This window comes from Lutjanus erythropterus, chromosome 3 (assembly GCF_056507025.1).
Source record: "Lutjanus erythropterus isolate fLutEry1 chromosome 3, fLutEry1.hap2, whole genome shotgun sequence".
Taxonomy (NCBI): Eukaryota; Metazoa; Chordata; class Actinopteri; order Lutjaniformes; family Lutjanidae; genus Lutjanus; species Lutjanus erythropterus.
This window is the reverse complement of record NC_139319.1, coordinates 34,941,226-34,959,184: the sequence shown is the minus strand read 5'-3', so window position 1 is coordinate 34,959,184 and position 17,959 is coordinate 34,941,226. Positions and strand designations below refer to the sequence as shown.

The 17,959-nt window shown below is 40.5% G+C and overlaps 1 protein-coding gene across 1 annotated transcript; it reads right to left on the bottom strand.

The window, feature by feature from the left end:
• Positions 1-69: 69 nt before the first annotated feature.
• notum2 (notum pectinacetylesterase 2) lies at positions 70-8,662 on the bottom strand. The gene is made up of 12 exons (XM_084715928.1): positions 8,225-8,662; positions 7,733-8,093; positions 7,493-7,545; positions 6,802-6,897; positions 6,615-6,675; positions 5,986-6,098; positions 5,730-5,832; positions 5,137-5,325; positions 4,901-5,001; positions 3,364-3,511; positions 3,186-3,233; positions 70-1,547 (listed from the first exon to the last, which is right to left on the bottom strand). Exons 2-12 carry the CDS (start codon positions 8,089-8,091, stop codon positions 1,244-1,246), a joined length of 1,575 nt encoding a protein of 524 aa, XP_084572054.1. The 5' UTR covers positions 8,092-8,093; positions 8,225-8,662; the 3' UTR covers positions 70-1,243.
• Between the last annotated feature and the right edge of the window lie 9,297 nt (positions 8,663-17,959).

The window sequence follows — 17,959 nt, the reverse complement described above, 5'->3', positions numbered from 1 at the left end:
TAGATTATTTAAAGATGTCAAGAGAATGTACAAACAGTATTTGATATACCACACAGGTCATGCTGTCCATGTTGTCAGAGCCAATTATGATCTTTATTCCCATGTGCAACAACGCAGTCTGATCTTATTAACAGCAGGTACAATTCTTGTCAAATCCTTATCGCTTGACACAGTTATTACAGCACCTTAATGGAAATAAAATATAAAGTCATAACATTTGTAAATGCCTCGCAAAACTACCATGACATTGTGAAAGAAGCACAAGTTTTAAATGTTGACAACAATAAAGTATTTTAATATCATGTCCATGCAGGTCACCAGCTATAGATCAACCCGACGACTGAGCAGTGAATAACCGCAGCGTTGTTTATCCTTTTTACTTGTTATTGCAGACTTTACATGTCAAATTCATAAACTCCTGCTGAGTTACACAGAAACATATCAATAACTAATCACACGTTTGTTTTACATGCACATAAAATCTGTATATATATTATGTATTACGTATTATATATATAAGTTAGCATAGCATCAGGAGCTACTGACTAAAAAAAGTCACAAAAACCACAAACACCTGTGTCTTTGAAGCTATGTGTGCAAAAAAAAGATTGAATTAGTGTGAGTATAGTTTTTGTCTGCTCTGAATTGTATTTTATTATGTAGAATATTAAGAATCAGAACATGGCACATCATGAATAACTGCTTTCATATGAAAAGTTAGGAAAAAAGAGCATAAATAAAAACTTTATTTTAAGCTAGTTAAAAAGCTAACAACTACACTGTATGCTGTGTAAATGTTTATTTTTATGAGTCCTGTCTCAGCAACATGTTTGTGCCTCTGACCATTTGCAGGAGCTCCTATTCGTGAGAAATATTCAACTCGACTGCCATGCTCTGAATTTTAATTTTCATGTTGGGTGATCAGGATGAAAGTGTGTTGTAGGAGGTACAGTGTGTCCGGCCAGCTCCCAGAACTCAAAGCTTTTCAACCACCTTTGGTTTAGACCCAAAGCTCTTTCCTCTGTTGTCCAGTAGAGGGACAATCAGACTCAGACACAGTGACATACACACCAGTCAAGTCACCAGTTTAACAGACACATGAAGCATAATGGAATGCTGTGCAGCACAAGACAAAGTAACCAGATTTCTGTACTATTTCTATGGTTACAATAAAACTTCAACACATTTCCCTTTTCTGAAGCCTTTGCGTGGCTTTCTCTTACACTGCTATCCACTTTTACACTTAGCCTCCATTGCTGACCATGCTGGCCAGAGAATCTGCATCTCCCTGGGGATCCAGGCCCAGCTTCTGGAGGTCAAGGCCCATGGCTACCAGCATCTGGAGCAGGGTGAGCTCCTGCTGGGTGGCCTGGTCCACCAAGGCTGGGCAGGTGGGGTTGCACTGGGGCGACTGACAGGTGTCCACCAGGTGGAAAGGACAGCCTTTGGCAGGGGTTCTGTTGTTGCGGGTTGCCTCCAGATTCCTGTCCCAGCATTGCAGGGCCCGTGGCAGAGAGGTACCTCTAACCTGGAAACTCATCCAGTTACTAGAAGAGCAACAAGACAGGGAAGTTATAAGGACAGAAATAATCGCGATAAAGAGAGTAACTAGAAGAATGCACTCGGTAAAGTGCAGATCTCCACCAGGTAACAGGTGGTGATGCACCTAATGCAATGCCACTGCAACTGCCAGTTCTAACCATGGAAGTTCCCAAAATGTTTGTGTAGTATAGAAGTATAGTCAAAGTTGTGTTATCTCGATGTATCCAAAGTTATGAATACTGCTTTGTATAATATAGGCTCCGTTTTCTTTGATATTATTTTTACACAAAAATTAGCACATATATGTGTGAGTTCTTAAAAAAAAGATAAACTCACTATAAATAGACAGTTGACTCCTTTTCTGTTGCTAGTAGTCAAGTTGGCCTTCTGTTTTTTTTCCTGATATGTCACTAGAAAGTTCAGACTTAACTTGTGTGTGGAGGAGAACAGAAAGAAAGTTTCTTTAAAAAGTCTGTGTGTGTCAGTACTTTTATAGCTTCTTGAAGTTGAAGTTTAGCTTTTGTCCCGCGTTCCTATTGGTACTTTCAGGTATTTGCTATCTATTAAGTGGTTAATGTTTTGTTATAGAGCAGATTAGATTGCCCCAGTAACTGAATATAATTCCAACCAGAAACCAGCATCATATCAAGTTTATAACGCATCAAGTTTCATGAAAATCAATTCAGAATGAAGAGAGTTGCAGTTGAATTTGTTGCTAAGTCTGCATCTCTCATTTGTTTCTGACTGTGCAGATGCATATAGCAGAGATGGCAGTGAAGCTAACAAAACATGGATTTATTCATCTCATATCGTGCCTAACTTTAGTAGATCATAACTTCTCAGGTATGAAATTAATCTGCAGATGCTCCAGTTTAAGAAGATATTAAACTTTTCAGTGGATGTCAGTTTTTGAGCCAACATGTGGCCCACAACAGACTGAGTAAAAGCCTTGGTTTTAGCCTTGCAGTTGTCGATGGGTAGGGCCTGTCTCACGACGGTCTAAATCCAGCTCACATTCCCTATTAGTGGGTGAACGATCCAATGCTTGGGGGATTCTGCTTCACAATGATAAAAAGGTCCAGTCAAGAGGAGTGAGGAGTCTGCAGTCAGTATAAAACAAAGCAGTCAATTTTTTTTTTTCAAAAATTGTGAAAAAAACACAATCACAAGAGGTCCTTAAGCATAAAATCTCATCGGTGATGTCATGGTCTGATCGCAAGATTTGCAATTTGCCTTGGCCACTTTTGGCTTTTTAATTTATTTTGTAATGTAACATCACAGAACTGCTACTGCAAAGTTACCTACACTGACCTTGGACCTTCAGATCGTCCTGTAAAGAATCAGCACCCTCAATAAATGCACCTAACTTAGCCCGACTCTGTAAACCAAGCTAAGACTGTACTGACCCATCAATGTCCATCTGTGAAGCAAAATGATGAGTGTGTTCAAGGGGTACCAAGGGGTTAGGGAAAGTGTGAAATGGCATTTGGTGACATGAAGAATGTGGAATGACGAACGAGTGAACAAAAACAGCAGCATGAGCTCACTCGGTAGAGATGACTCCTGGCAGAGGCGAGAATAAAATAAGGAACAGAAGGTGTAAAAGTGCACTACCGCCACAGGAGTCAAGAACCCATTCTTACCTTTTAGTAATCACCGTATGGGAGAGGCAGGACGGAGCAAACACAGCCCTAAAACACACAAAGAAGAATAGATGTATCTCTGGGCTTTAGTCCACCTTTTATTTCAATCGCCTGGTGCACATTAGATTTAGTGATATCATTATATGATAGTCGTCCAAACAGGTTTTTGGGAACTTACGTGACATCTCTCAGGGAGTTCTTGAGCTCCCTGCCCAGGTTCTGTATGTACTGCCACTGCTCCTCAGACAGACTCTGTCCTCCCATGTAGATGTTCTCCACTCTCAGCTGCTCCTCGTCAAAAAGCCATTGCACAACAAACAGAGGGGCTACAGGGAAAACAAAGAGCTCAATAGCAGAGATGCTCCAATCAGTATATGACTATGTGTAACATGAAAGGAGACGCTCAGAGTGATGAACCTACAGACCAACACTGCAGTTCCCCACAGCTGAGATTTATACATTGTTCCAACTTATTGTTTGGGTTTTACTGTCCGTATTATTATTGTTCTGGTCCAGTCTCATAGCTCTCAGCATCGTTAACAGACGCAGGAAGCAACTGCTATTAGTCAGAGACAGCTATAGCTACCAGCGCATCAACTTGTTGGAGCATTTAGCCACTAAAAGCAAGATCTTTCCCTTGGAAGTTGTTGGAGAAAAAACCTGGGCTTAAAGGAGAGTGAATATTGAACCTAAACAGGCAACTGTTAGCTAACAAGCTCACCGTATCAGCTTTATATAGTGATAATAATGTGTGTCAGTGTACAGCCTGTTGAGTTGCTAATAAGTGGCTGAAAAAGTTATTTTGTCTGTAGAAAAATTAGAAAATTCCAAAGTTGAATCTGTGTTGCTTTCTCCAGTTTTTTTTTTTTTTTTTGATACTAGCACTAGGACTTACAAAACTTACGAGCTGTGCTAAGCTAAGCAATATTTCTAAAACCTTTTTATACTGCCCTTTTGAAGCAGAAATGCTATGCTGTTATTCTGCCTCAACATTCAAAATAAAGCATACAAATGGGCGGGGCATTGTTGTTCCACCTTTAAGCCATCAGCAGAGGTAATAGAGTCAAAGGTGTGCTACATATCATGCCTCTTTTGCTTCCAGAATGCCAGTATGCTATCTAAATCACACACTGGGAGATCATTATGCCAGTGTTGTTTGGTTGAGTGTAAAAAAGCAAAGCCAGTGTCTTCTTTATGGCAGCATTGTGGGATCTATGTTTAAAAAGGGTTTGAGACATGCATTTACACTACTGCCTCACAGCAGCGGACAATACTAATCACCCACCCATCTAGTGCATCTAGTGGTGAGGTTATAAATTGCAACCGACTGAATATCGTTTACTTCACCCTCCCCTCCCAAGCATGTAGGAGAAACTACACTGGCTGCGCAACTCACACAAAACTCAACAGGTCGTATCTAGAACCAGTGTTTGTTTTGTCTGTTCTGGGCTACTGTAGAAACATGGCAACCTCCACAGAAGAGGACCAGCTCTCTCTGTAGATATAAGCAGCTCATTCTAAGGTAACGAAAACACAACAATTTTTATTCAGGTGATTATACACTAATGAAAACACACTTATTAATACTATATGCTATTTCTGACACATTCTGCCAATAAATCCCTGTAAATCTTACACACATTACCATAAATCTTACAAATATATAGCATGCTAATCCACTATCACGATGAATGTAGGCACCAGCCAGCACTCACAGGTTAGAGTAGAGTACATTTTGTGGCCAAAGAAGCACTGCCACTCCTCTCCCCTCTTATAGAGCTGCCGACATCTATCAGGTACAACTCCATTCCACAGCCTGAGAAAACAACATAAACTGTCAATACACACAAATGTCTTGCTTAGTCAGTATAACATGTTACACAATAAACATTACAAATAAAGGATAGCAACTGCATTTGGTCTATGAAAGAGTTTCTCAGCGTGACTTTACCTGAGTCCTATCCTGATAGCATCTTCAGGTGAGCAGGAAATAGTCTCGGGGCAGTTAGGTGATCGCTGCTGTTTACTTTCTAGAAACCACCCAGAGTCCACAAGCCCTCGGACCTGAGCCTCTGCACCGAGCTGCTCCAGCTGACTGGCCACCCTGTCAATATTCAGCAAAACACCTGTTCCACCAGCGCTGCAGGGGAGCCAAGAATATCAATAAATATTTGGGCTTTGAGAATGTCATTTTTGTCAGGGGTATCAAAATGACAGCGTGTGCCAGCTAATAACAGGGAAGTCAAAATTTAGCAGCTTTGCATGCAGTCCGTGAATCCTGTTTTGGGGCTGGGGGGTGTCCCAACAACTATGTTGCTAACCTGGGAGGAATGTACACCATTACAGGGCAAGGCCCTTTAATAGACATTATGTCATTGTTCAGTTGACCGTAAACACCTTTATTGTTGACAAGAGGATGCACCCAAAATAGGGCTCCTCTTGTTTAATGTTAGGCATGGAGCTGGTCCAGATGGTACAAAGGATGCAGGCCCTTGTCCAAAAGCGGTTGTTACCATCAGAGCCTGAGCAATAAAACAAACTCACCTTGTGCCAGACAACATGACAACCTTGGCCAGCTTGATTCCTTTGGGGATGAGGTCTTTGATGACCTCGCGGATGATCAGGGATCCCATGAAAGTGTACTCAGCTGGTGACAAATGGGTACATCAAATGATTGAGAGCACCAATGTAAACAGTAAGTTAGATTAATCATGTTTTCTTATAACCAAGTGAGGCACAGAGCTGTCATTCTTTTGTGGGATCTAAGTAAGAAAGTCTTGAAGGATCTGAGGAAACGTACTTGCATTTGCATTTCTTTCTCTCTCTTTTTCTCTGCCTTGTCTCGGCCTTGGAGGAGGGGTTGGGGCGGGCCCGGTGCCACTCCATACATCACTGGAACAATATGGGATGAATCTGCAGTAAAGGGGGCAATCACCTTTGTTAAACTAAAGTTTGAGGCCATCAAGACAATTAAAATCAACTCAGACTGTAGTTGGCCTCTTCAGTCATGTATTAGAAATTGGCAGATCTGTGTTAGTCACTGTGAGCTACTGGCCATACATGACCAAGTAAGTGTGAAGCAGCAAAACCCCAGAGTGGAGGTAATTGAGCAACGGTGCATTTTTTATTACTCGTGGATTATTTAATCAGAGAAATACTGTGTAATTTATTGATTTAATATTATATATATTGCAGGAATCAATTTGCTCAGCTATGTTTTATAACTTTGCCCTCAGTGTGTTGTAACTGATTTAGTTAATTTAGAGGAAACGTAGATTTTTTCCCCTATGGATGAATCAATTGGTTGACGGGGTGGTACACTGGGGGAGAAGTTCATGTGTCACAAACATTTATATTTGAGGACTGTCTGCACTGTGACACCTCCAGAGGCCACAATAACACACACAGTGAGAATATGCCACTACTTACACAATGTTTGCGTTGTGCCAGTGCGGGTTTTCCTCTGCTTGAGAAGACAATATTCCAGTCCCTGTAAATCCAGCAATCAGAGATCAGACAGATGTACTTCTGTCTCACTAAGGATTACATAAAACAAGTAAGATGTGGGGAGCATACAGCTTTGACATGCACTTTAAAACCTGACCGGCTGACCTACCTCTTTTTGTTTCAGGCCACCCTGATGAGCTCATTAGTCGGGGTATATTTTGGTACCTGGAATCACAGGTCTCCCTGCTGTGGCAGCACCAGCCACCTAAAAATAAGAGAGACTAATATTAGACATTCACATCAGGCATAGCACGGGAGACCCTTGTTAGCCCATCACAGAGGCCTGTGGGCAATGCACCTGTAGCCTGGTCTGATAACGAGACAGAGTTGGACAAAAAAGAAAAATTATTCCTTTAATTTACAGTCAGCACCTGATTTTTTTTGATTGACTTTTAGCTTGTGTAAGATGCGGTTTCTCCTCCAGATCAAAAGTGTGGCATATATATTGTAGGTGTGAAAGCAAAACTAATTCATTAGACTCCACCCCTTTAGAATAATGCACTCAGGGTGCCCCAGTAGCTCAGTGTGCCTCATGTGCTGGGGCTGTCAGTCCTCTGCAGCAGCCGCTGGTTCGACTCCTACCCGCGGCCCATTTACCACGTGTCATCCCCTCTCTCTCTTTCCTCTTTCCTGCCATATCTTCAGTTGTCCCTATCAAAATACAGGTGCAAATGCCCAAAAAATAATCTAAAAAACAAACAGAAACAATGATGCACCATCAAAATTCCAGTGGGGGCATCACAACAAAACAAACTGACCTTTGGGGACCAAAGTAAGCAGTTGGGTTTTTAAATACTCACCTTCCAGAAATAACAGCCATCGGCGGCTTCCTCTGAACTCCTTTAGGTAGAACCTGTAGAACCACAAATAAACAGGAATGAGATGGTGAAGATAAAGCAGTCGTGTACGGGCGCACTGATGATTTGTGTAACTTCTAAAATAACTGTTTTAATCAGCAAATGGAAATCAACTAGCAAAAACTGCACAATTTAGTTTCAGGAAAACAAATGAGATAAAATATGAGATCCGGAACATCTCACCCAGCTGCTGTTCCATCATTACATGTCACTTGGGTGTTCTTGAGGAAGTGCAGCCTCATATCCTCTGTCTGTTGTCCAGCTGCTCGACCTCCTGCAGCACCTTCCCGTCCTGCTTCAGCTGAGCCTCCTGAGCCGCCAGTGCCTCGAGTGCTGCCAGCGCTCCCAGTGCTCCCAGCGCTCCCAGCGCTCCCAGCGCTCCCTGGAGTCAGATCAGCCACAGGGGGAGACTGACCAACATCGGCTGCTTGATTCCCACCAGATTTCCTGGTGGGTTTGCCACCTGCTTTGGCATTACGGTTGTTCTGACACCAGATTGCCCCGAGCAAAAGCAAGAAAGCAACCTGGCCCAGTATCTTCATATCTATGGAGATATAAAAAAAAATGCAATAAATGCAACATTACTCAATAATAAACTGGCTTTATGTGTAAAACATTCAAATTTTCCATAACTTGCTCTAAATCCATCACTGCTCAGCCTGGAAATAAACTTACCTCTCTAAGAAGAATCAGCTTTGAAGATCGCTGCAGAGGCACCCCTGGGGTCAGGCAGATAACTGCTGTTGCTGTGGAAAGAGTATGAAGCTCAGAGCGCAGCGACCAGGTGTGAGAGGAGGATGTCAGTTGTGATGAAGCCTTGACCAGGTTTTGATGAAGCCTGCAAATCAGGGGTGAGCTTTATAGTGCCACCATATGGATCAGATTTCCTCCCATTTTCCCTTGCAGGTCCTGCCAGGGCCTGAGATAAACTGCTGACGACACGCCACGAGGGGAGGTACTGGATGGCCAGTGGCGAGGAGAAAAGATAACACACGCGTCTCTTGAACATATTTCAAGTCTTTGCACACACCCACCACCAAGCTCTCTCCCATCTGACCACGGCTCAAGAACGAGCTCTCCTTCCCCCCATCGTCTCTCTTCTCCTCCCTCCCACTGTCCACCTCTGATTGCCAGTGTTTTGATTTAAACATCTACATGGTCAGCATAGCCCCTTTGTGTGGTATGTGACCCCAAGGTCATTGGAGCACACACCTCAAACACTTTCCGACACAGGAATGAATAGTAACGTAAGGTTCTCGCATGGTCAACAATTTAGCCGACACTCTCAAGGCACAGGTGGTGGACACTATAGCTATAATGAGAAAGTCAATAAACACCATAACAACGCACCTAAGATTTTATTTACATATCAAAACTGTGCTTTGGCTGTAATCACTGAAATGAGAAAAGAACTAACGATAAATAGGGATTCAAATACATTTTAAGCAATAATAATTAGCAGTAGAGCATTTCTGGTTCATGAGTATCTGAGAGATATGGACCTCCTACTATACTTAAAATGGTCTTAGTAGTTTTTTACTTTGAAATATCAGTTTCTGTTACACATCATATGACAATATAACTGCAGACTGTACAATTATACTAACATGAATATACAGAAAAAATGAAATATCAACGTATACTTGTGAAATACTTTTTATGCAGATGATACTATTTGGGACATTAAGAAATTACAGTTCTCCTGTGCATATAATAATTTTCTGAAGCTTTAACTGGGACATCATGCAAATAAAAATGCAGCTCCTGACATGCAGATTTACCTGCCACTGGGTCTCTTTCCAGGTCGACCTCTGAATGGCAGGTTAGGTGAGTTTGCCTAAAGAAAGAAACACTCTAGTGCAGAAATAATTAGGTGATTAACTGGTTAGTCAACTGACGGAAAATTAAATGGCAACACTTCTGCTAATTCATTAATCATAATGAAACAAAAAAAAATTGAGATGTATATATGTAATACTGTAAATGCTGTATTTACTGGTTTTCCGAATTTTCTGATACTAAACTTGATTAGTATGATATGATATTCAACCCTTTTTTGACATTTTTAGTCATTTTACAAACCAAAGAATCCATCAATTATTAAAGAAAATAACAAATTTATAATAAAAATAATATTTTCTTTTCGGAAGAAACTGAGCAATTTTATAAATCACTTCACAAAGAAAGACCAGCGTATAAACTAATACAATTAATGTCTAAAAACTAGATTTTGCCACAGGATCCCTCTACAAGACAGGGCCACAAGTTTGAGGATGGAGGACCCGTCATAGTTGATATTCTACTTCAGTGCTGCAAATTTCTAGTCAATTTAAGATTAATCAAATTATGTAGATCCAAATGATATGTAGTAAATCTAGGGGTTTTGGGGCCCCCTCTGCGCAGATGTCCACTTTGCCCGGCTGGTAATCCAACCTTGTCCCCCAGGGATGGCTATAGGGTGACATACCACTGATTGCTGAAGGATCACGGGCCCCAGGGCTCTGAAATTCTCATCAATGAAATGCACACCATCCCAACGTGTCAATCACAGCAAATGATGATCGTCTGGAAGGCCAGAGGTTGATCATGTTCACGATCATGGGGCTGGCGGGGCTGAAAGGACCACAGGGTGTCAGGAGTTCTGAGAAAGAGTTAAACACAGAAGAAAAGATTACATCCATTATAATAAAGGAAATAAACCTTCAGTTCATGACACACAAACAACAGCACACACTCCACAATCAAACCTGAAATATGAAACAGATGAAGGACCGTATAATGATCTCAGATTTAAAGGCACACATAAAAACATTATGATTAGGTCGAAGGTGTACCGTAAAATAGGAAGCAACATGTCTGTCTTTATCCTGGCTGTGTTGAGGATTATCCATCTCTTTTGGTGAAAGAAAATCAGGATTCTACAGTATGTTGTCTGCAGTAATCACCTTACCATTTAAAGACTTAGAAACAAGGCAGACAGATTTATCAAGGTTTGTCTTATTGCTTTGGCAGAAAAAATGGTATTTTTGTCTCATTTTCAAGCATTTCATGCTATCTTAGCTACTTTCAACTATGGCCAGAAAGAAAACAAAGCTACTCAAAAATATGTCTGAGATCGTATGCGCCTACGCGCAATAAAAATGTACCCTAAGGACATCACTATACTGAATTTGATCTACCGAGCTGAACAATTCTTCATTCCTTCAGTTGTCTCGAAGCATGCACTCCACCATCTGTCTTCCCAGAAATCAATGCAACAATCTGTTAAACAGATACCTCAAATAGCTGAAAAACGAAAGAAGTAACTGTAAATCTATCAACATTTCGCTGAATGTCACGAACAGAGAGATGGCATTGCTGCTATTTTGTTTTTCTTTGATATGGGATTGGACAGAATGATACGTTTTTCACACCAGGCTTCAGATCAGTGGATTAAAGGGAATTTTTGTTCTACACCTCCAGCGATTCAACTCCCACAACATGTCACGGGTCAAGCAGCGTCCCTCACAGACACACTCACATATCACTAAACACATAGAAAAAAGTGAGAGCTGACACACTACTGGAGTCTATTACATTTACCTCTTTACCTTTGAAAAACATTTTGCATAACCCATCAGGGGCTCATGAGACATGTTGAACTTCACCCTGACAGGGGCAACAGCTTGACCCCTTGTGCAGCATAGGAGACATTCCTTCACCCCTTGTGTTGTTATTTTTCACAGCCAACCTCCAAGGTCAGGACACCTAAAGCCCGGGTGGTCCGGGCACTTTGTCTGCTGAGCATGTGTGTCATCACCAGCCTCAAGAGCTGAGGGCCCGGCTGTAAGCTAGAATGTTTGTCGGCTGATAGCTTCAAAGAACAATGAGCCCGAGACAGTGGTCATGTGCTGGATTCTTGTGATCACAACACGGCGCAGAAAGGTTGCAACTCACAGGTAACAACCCCAAAATCCAACTGTATGAGTAACAGACTGAAATTGTTGAGTCAATCAACAAACTCTTTTTTCTTTCTTCTATCAAAAATGAAACAAAAAAACCCTTCTACACAGTTGTGATAAATATCACAATCATGCCTTGCAGCTCTCCTTGCCATGTTGCGTGTAATTTGACAATCTGCAACAGCATCACTCTGAATCTATGTTGTCACCAGTAGTGGAGGGCATAGCTGGGGAAAGAGGCCCATGATTAATAGGAGATAAAGGTGGCATCTTTACAAGCCACATGAAAACAAGCCTCAGGCGAGAGACATGAGACCTGGCCAGAGTAACGCTGCCAGAGCTCTCCATTCAATCAGTAAGGCTGACAGACGGGGTCTTAGCGGGATCAGTGCAAAGTGCTAGACCGCTGCAGGAGGCTGGCAGGTGGGGTGGGCAAAACTATCCCTAAAACCAGGTGTTAAGAGGCCTTGCGTGGTAACCTTCTGCAGACTGCCAATGCATCAGTGTGATAGATGGAGGATGGGTCGATGGCAGGCATACAAGGTGTTGGATTCAGGAGGGATGGGGGCAGTGAGGTGATGTAACAGGCATAGAAAAGGATAGCTGATGAGTGAATAAGGTTCGAGTGCTCTGAGAAGCTGCAGCTCATTCTGCTTGAATCCCTTGTAAGAAGCTATTTGTTCTGTCCACCTTATTGGCGTGCCAGACGCACCTTTTTCCAAGCAACATATGTTCAGCCTTTAATGTGAATGCCACAACCACAATCCTGAACAGTCAAAGATGTGTAACAGACAAATTGGGAGATTACAGAACCAAAACACATCACAAAAGTTAGTCTGTGTAAAACTGTACAAGCGAAATACATATCAGTTAGTGCAACTTGCACATATGTTGTTTTTCCAGACAAACAGTTGGCTATGAAAATGTTACCTTCTGCATCAGGGTAACTTTTGGGAATAAACAGAGAATGGGAGAAGAGTAACTTGGTATGTATTTAGTGGAATTATTCTGATGGAGTGACCTATTGTTCACATTACATTAGAAGTCCTAAATTCACTTAATTTGTGGTCTGTAGGTCTCCGTCCACAGTCTTTTATGCTGATCTCCTGTCTAAGTGGGCCACTGGTTCTGCGTGAGTCTTTGGGGCTCATGACACAGTGGAGCAGCAACGTGGCCTTGGAGTCATGCTGGATGAACCACCGGACCTGTCAGTGGAGTGATGGATACCAGCAGTGGGGTCACGCCATGCTCAACTCCGGCACTCGACAATAGGTCCTTCACATAAGTCCTCACACCTGATCATCCATACAAGTATCACACAGCACCGAGTGGAAACAGTTGCACAAGCCGCCATCTGATAAGAGAAGATACAGACAATGTCACCCTGATGCCTAGTGTGTTCATTTAAAGGTCCGGAGTGTAAGACTTACAGAGGTTTATTGACTGTATATGGCAGGAATGGAATATTCATGTATGTTTTCATTAGTGTAGAATCACTAACAGTTGTGTTTTCATTACCTTAAATGAATGAGCTGAATGAGCAAGACTTCCTCTTCTTGTACGCCGATCACAGGTTACAGTCCAGTTAGCAACTTGAAACACCAGAATAAAGTTAGTCTAATCTCTTAACTGATATCTGCATTTAGATGCAGATTTAAATAAATAAATAAATAAATAAATAATAAAAAGCTAAATTGTCCGACAGTAGCCATTGGGTTATGAGATTGCATTTTAGCCTCTTTTGCTCTTGACACAGACTGTTTACTTGCATGTAACCAAAATAAATTCTCAAATATGATTGTTCTATTTCACTTGGACTTCAAACAGAAGCCAGAACACTTACAATAGCAAAATCCTGTCACTTGCCCACAGATTTAGGATTCATATGCAGATGTCTCTTTATAGAGAAAGACATTGAACAGTGTGTCAGTAGTTTTGCAGGTGTCCAAGAAGAATATTTGGATGTACCCCCTTTGTAATCACCAACATTTTGATTAGTTACTGTAATAGAATTATATATTTCTAATGGATGAAGTGTAATGGATTGCAATACATTTATCTTGTGAGTTATTATTTACAAGTAACCTATTAGCAATTTGTGTTGTGTTGAAGTTTGTCATAATTAGCATGTGAATTCTTGAGTTGGGGGCAAAAATGTGTTTTGTGAGGTCACAGTGACCTTTGACCATTGAAATGGAATCATTTCATCCTTGAGTCTGAGTGGATATATGTATCAAAGTTGAAAAAAAAAAAAAAAAATCCTTCACGGTGTTCTTGAGATATCACATTCACAAGAACAGGATGGACGTGAGGTTACAATGACATTGATCTTTGACCACCAAAATTGAATCAGTTCATTCTTGAGTCCAAGGAGACATTTGTGCCAAGTTTGAATTAGTTCCCTCCAAACGTTCCTAAGATATCATATTCATGAGAGTGAGATGGGCATGAGGTTACAATGACCTTTGACCTGCAAAAGGTCCAAATGGACATTTTTATTAAGTTTGAAAAAAAAAAATCCTCAAGGCATTCTTGAGATAGCAAGTTCACAAGAATAGGATGGAGTTTACAATGACCTTAATCTCTGACCACCAAAATCTAATTAGTTAATTCTTGAGTCCAAGGAGACATTTGTGCCAAGTTTGAATTAGTTCCCTCCAAACGTTCCTAAGATATCATTCATGAGAGTGAGATGGGCATGAGGTTACAATGACCTTTGACCTGCAAATTCTAATCAGTTCATTCTTAAGTCCAAATGGACATTTTTATTAAGTTTGAAAAAAAAAATCCTCAAGGCATTCTTGAGATAACAAGTTCACAAGAATAGGATGGAGTTTACAATGACCTTAATCTCTGACCACCAAAATCTAATTAGTTAATTCTTGAGTCCAAATAGACATTTGTGCCAAATTTGCATGAATTCCTTCAAGACATTCTTGACATATCATTCTTGAGATATCATGTTCACAAGAATGGATGACCCAAAAACCTAATGCCTCTAGCCATGGTTGTCACTGGTGTGGAGGCACAAGAAAAGGTTTGTCCTTCAGTATACAGTCATGAATGTGCAAAAAAATAATTAGGTCAATGAGTCCAGCAGAATGTGAGATTAGCCGCAGACAAACTCCAGGTCTGTTGACACACACAAGCAATTGCATGATCCCCTCCAGGTCATCACCTGGGGGAGATAAAAATAAAAAATCCATACCATAAAAACTTTTATATTGATACAGTTTGCCCACTGTTTTGTCAGAATGGCAATGATTTCTTACATCCACATGCAGACATACATCTACAGTACAGGTGTAACCTCACTTGTAGCTCTATAATTTGTACATTGAAACTGCTCAAAAGAAACAGATTATACCTGCGCTTGTCGCATACCTCAAACATGATCAGGGTTCTTTTACCACTAATGTGGCTGTAGTTATTTTATGTATGCTTGTTTGTTCAAGTGGGTACGTGATATATGGCGATTATCATTAAATTAGATTAGATTTTTTTCACTCATAAACCTTCCTCAAAGACTGACCTTGGTGTGTGTTTTTTTTTTCTTTCTCCAAAGCGATTGGTAGATGGCATTGTGTGACAGGCTATAAATCTGAGATTCCAGCTGAAGTGATGTCAGCCCTTTGCATCATGTGTTGTCGCTGCACACTGTGAAGACATGTGGACACGTGCTCACAGCTCTTTCAGGCCTACATACATGCCGCAATCATCCAAAAGATTTATCATGGGTTTAACTAGTCATGCATGTGAACATGCATATATGCAAAGTATAGCATTCAGCACAATAATGTTACACAGTTTTACTTATGTCTCAAGCAAAAATGTAAAACCATGAACAAATTTTCACTGTGTAACACAGAAATCGCATTGAGTCACATCACATCACGCTACAGGTATGTATATGTATAGACATGCCACAGAACTGTAAAAATGTTTACTGTTTACTATTTATAGAGTTGCCTGTCTGAGTGAGGCTGTTTTTCAGCCCATGCTGCTGTATGTGAATAGTCGACCTGGATAAATAGTATAGTATATATAGTATATAGTATAAGAAAAGCTTTACTGAGTCAGTTCAAGTTAATGGCCCCTCACTTCTGGGAACCCTTGTTAAAGGGTCAAGGTAATGCATACTCTAATAAGTATGCACATGATTTGCACATGAAATTTATGGTGATATGACAGTAAGCATCTGTGTTAGCTTTATCACCCAGGGCAGGCAATTGGGTTGAGCTCATCAGACAAAACATCATATCATTATGTTACCAGAATTCAGGTTATGCTTAGCCATATAATGGCAAAATACAGCTAGCCTTTGCCAAGGCTGATAGAAAATTGCAGCATAATGGGCTCAAATTTATGACATCACTGGCAGAAAAATACAGAACGTGTATATCGACATATGGACATGAATTTGTAAAGACACTTATTCTTTGTATTAAGGGAGAATAGGGATTGGGAAAGACAAGCAGTTGTAGGTCAGTGTTTTAAAGCTATAGTAATGCATTTTGACATATATGCAAATATGGGCAAATGCTTTTTGCGAAGGAAATTTTCACTGCAATACTGCAAGTGGCCACTGGGAAAAATTGGCAGCAAGGCTTAGCAGCAATGCCCTGTCTAGTTCTATTACAAGTTGATGGTGTTAATTAAGCCAGCTAAGTGACAATAATGGCGTCTAATAACATTAAAGAATGATTTGAATGAAGCGTAACCATGGTAACTGAAGTGCACAGGTCCTGTATTATGACAGTAACTGTCTAGTCAGTCTACACACTTAGGCACAGACACAACCGAGGCTATGTGCAACACTCCTAGGTGAACCCCTTAACTTAGGGACATATTTTGCTCAAGGGACAAACTTAAATTTGAAACTTAAGGTGGTTACCCAACCGGGCACTGAAGTAACTCTCAGCAAAAACGCAAAGTATTTTCCCAAATTATAAAATATTACCTTAAATCTTGGCACAATAGGCAACAGTTTACAAATTGTTTTAACATTCAGAAAGCTGTTTATGCAGCGGAGGACACAATGCGCTATAAAGCACATATGTGGAATATGTTTTCATAGAAATATAAGTAGTCACCTTAAAATGCACAAAGATACATTGTGTCTTCAAGGAGAAAAGGAAAATAGAACTACTGTATCTTGTGACGCTGGGTCCTCAGTGTTTTCATCATCATCATTTTAAAGAGTCTAATGTGAAATGAAATCCTTGTATATCAGTGCATCTGAAAATCTGAAAGAAAATATGTTGAGAGTTATTAAAATGTGACATTAAAAGTGATTTCAAAGTGAAACAATATCTCCTCAATCCTCCGTGGCTACTTGATGCTACAGATGGACCTTATGCTACTTATTAGCTACCATAAACCAAAAAGGCCTGCTGACTGACAGTCTGCATATATCCAAGCCAAGAAGCAATACAATCTGTATCCGAAAGCTTTTATGACTTATAAGGGTTTGTATTATTCACACTGCTGAAAATTTACAACCGCAATTATTCACGGGTAGCAAGACAGTCCCAGTTTGTTAAGTTTTATTGCCCTTTTCAAAATCTTGTTGCCAATATCTCAGTCAGTGTTTCAGCAGATTCCTTTGGATGTAATTCTGAGAAAAGAACCTAAACAATTCACACGAACTGCCGAATGTAGGTTTCTGATTTACTGAAATTAAAATTAAAAGGGGTATCTAAGGTATTATATCTATAGCTAAATGCTGGCAGCTAATTTAGATGTGAAGTGGATAGTTTGTGAGTATTAACACCTGTGTTTTGACTGAGACATCACTCCTGTTTTTATTAACCGGTAATTTCATCACCCAAAATGGTGCTACTGATGGAGATGTACATTTGTTGCTTTATTTAAAGAGTTGCACCTTGCTATAAAACTGTCAGCACCATTAATCTGGGCCAGAGATATAGTATGATGATCTACCTTTGATTTGCAAAGCTGCCCACCGTCTCCTGTTGCTAATGTATTGTGGGTCACCTCCGATGGCTGCTGAATGAATTTTGTGCCTCTTTTTCTGCTCATATCAAACCAATAAAATACTACTCATTTACTTAGTGCCCGTAAGGTAATGAGTGTACTTTTAGAACTCTGGAAATGTAGACACTTTAGAATATTGTCAAAAAACAGAGAAACTTTTAGTCAAAATAAATGAAGTTAAGGACTCACTAGAGGAGTGTGGAGCTTTTACCATGAGGCAGCCTTCATAAAATTGAACTGGCTAATTTTGATCAGCTGATCACAGTTTTGTGGTGTGTACAAATGTTAAGAAGAGAAGCCTATGATCACTGGACTTCACTTGAAATGTACTGCATTTTATTGCATTTTATTCAAGTTTCAGGTTATTTACCCGTAACAGGACGCACTAAACAATCATCTCATAATATCCATCGTAACAAACATGGTGGGCGTGGGGTCATCATCAGCTTTTACTTGGCCTGTTGGACAGTAA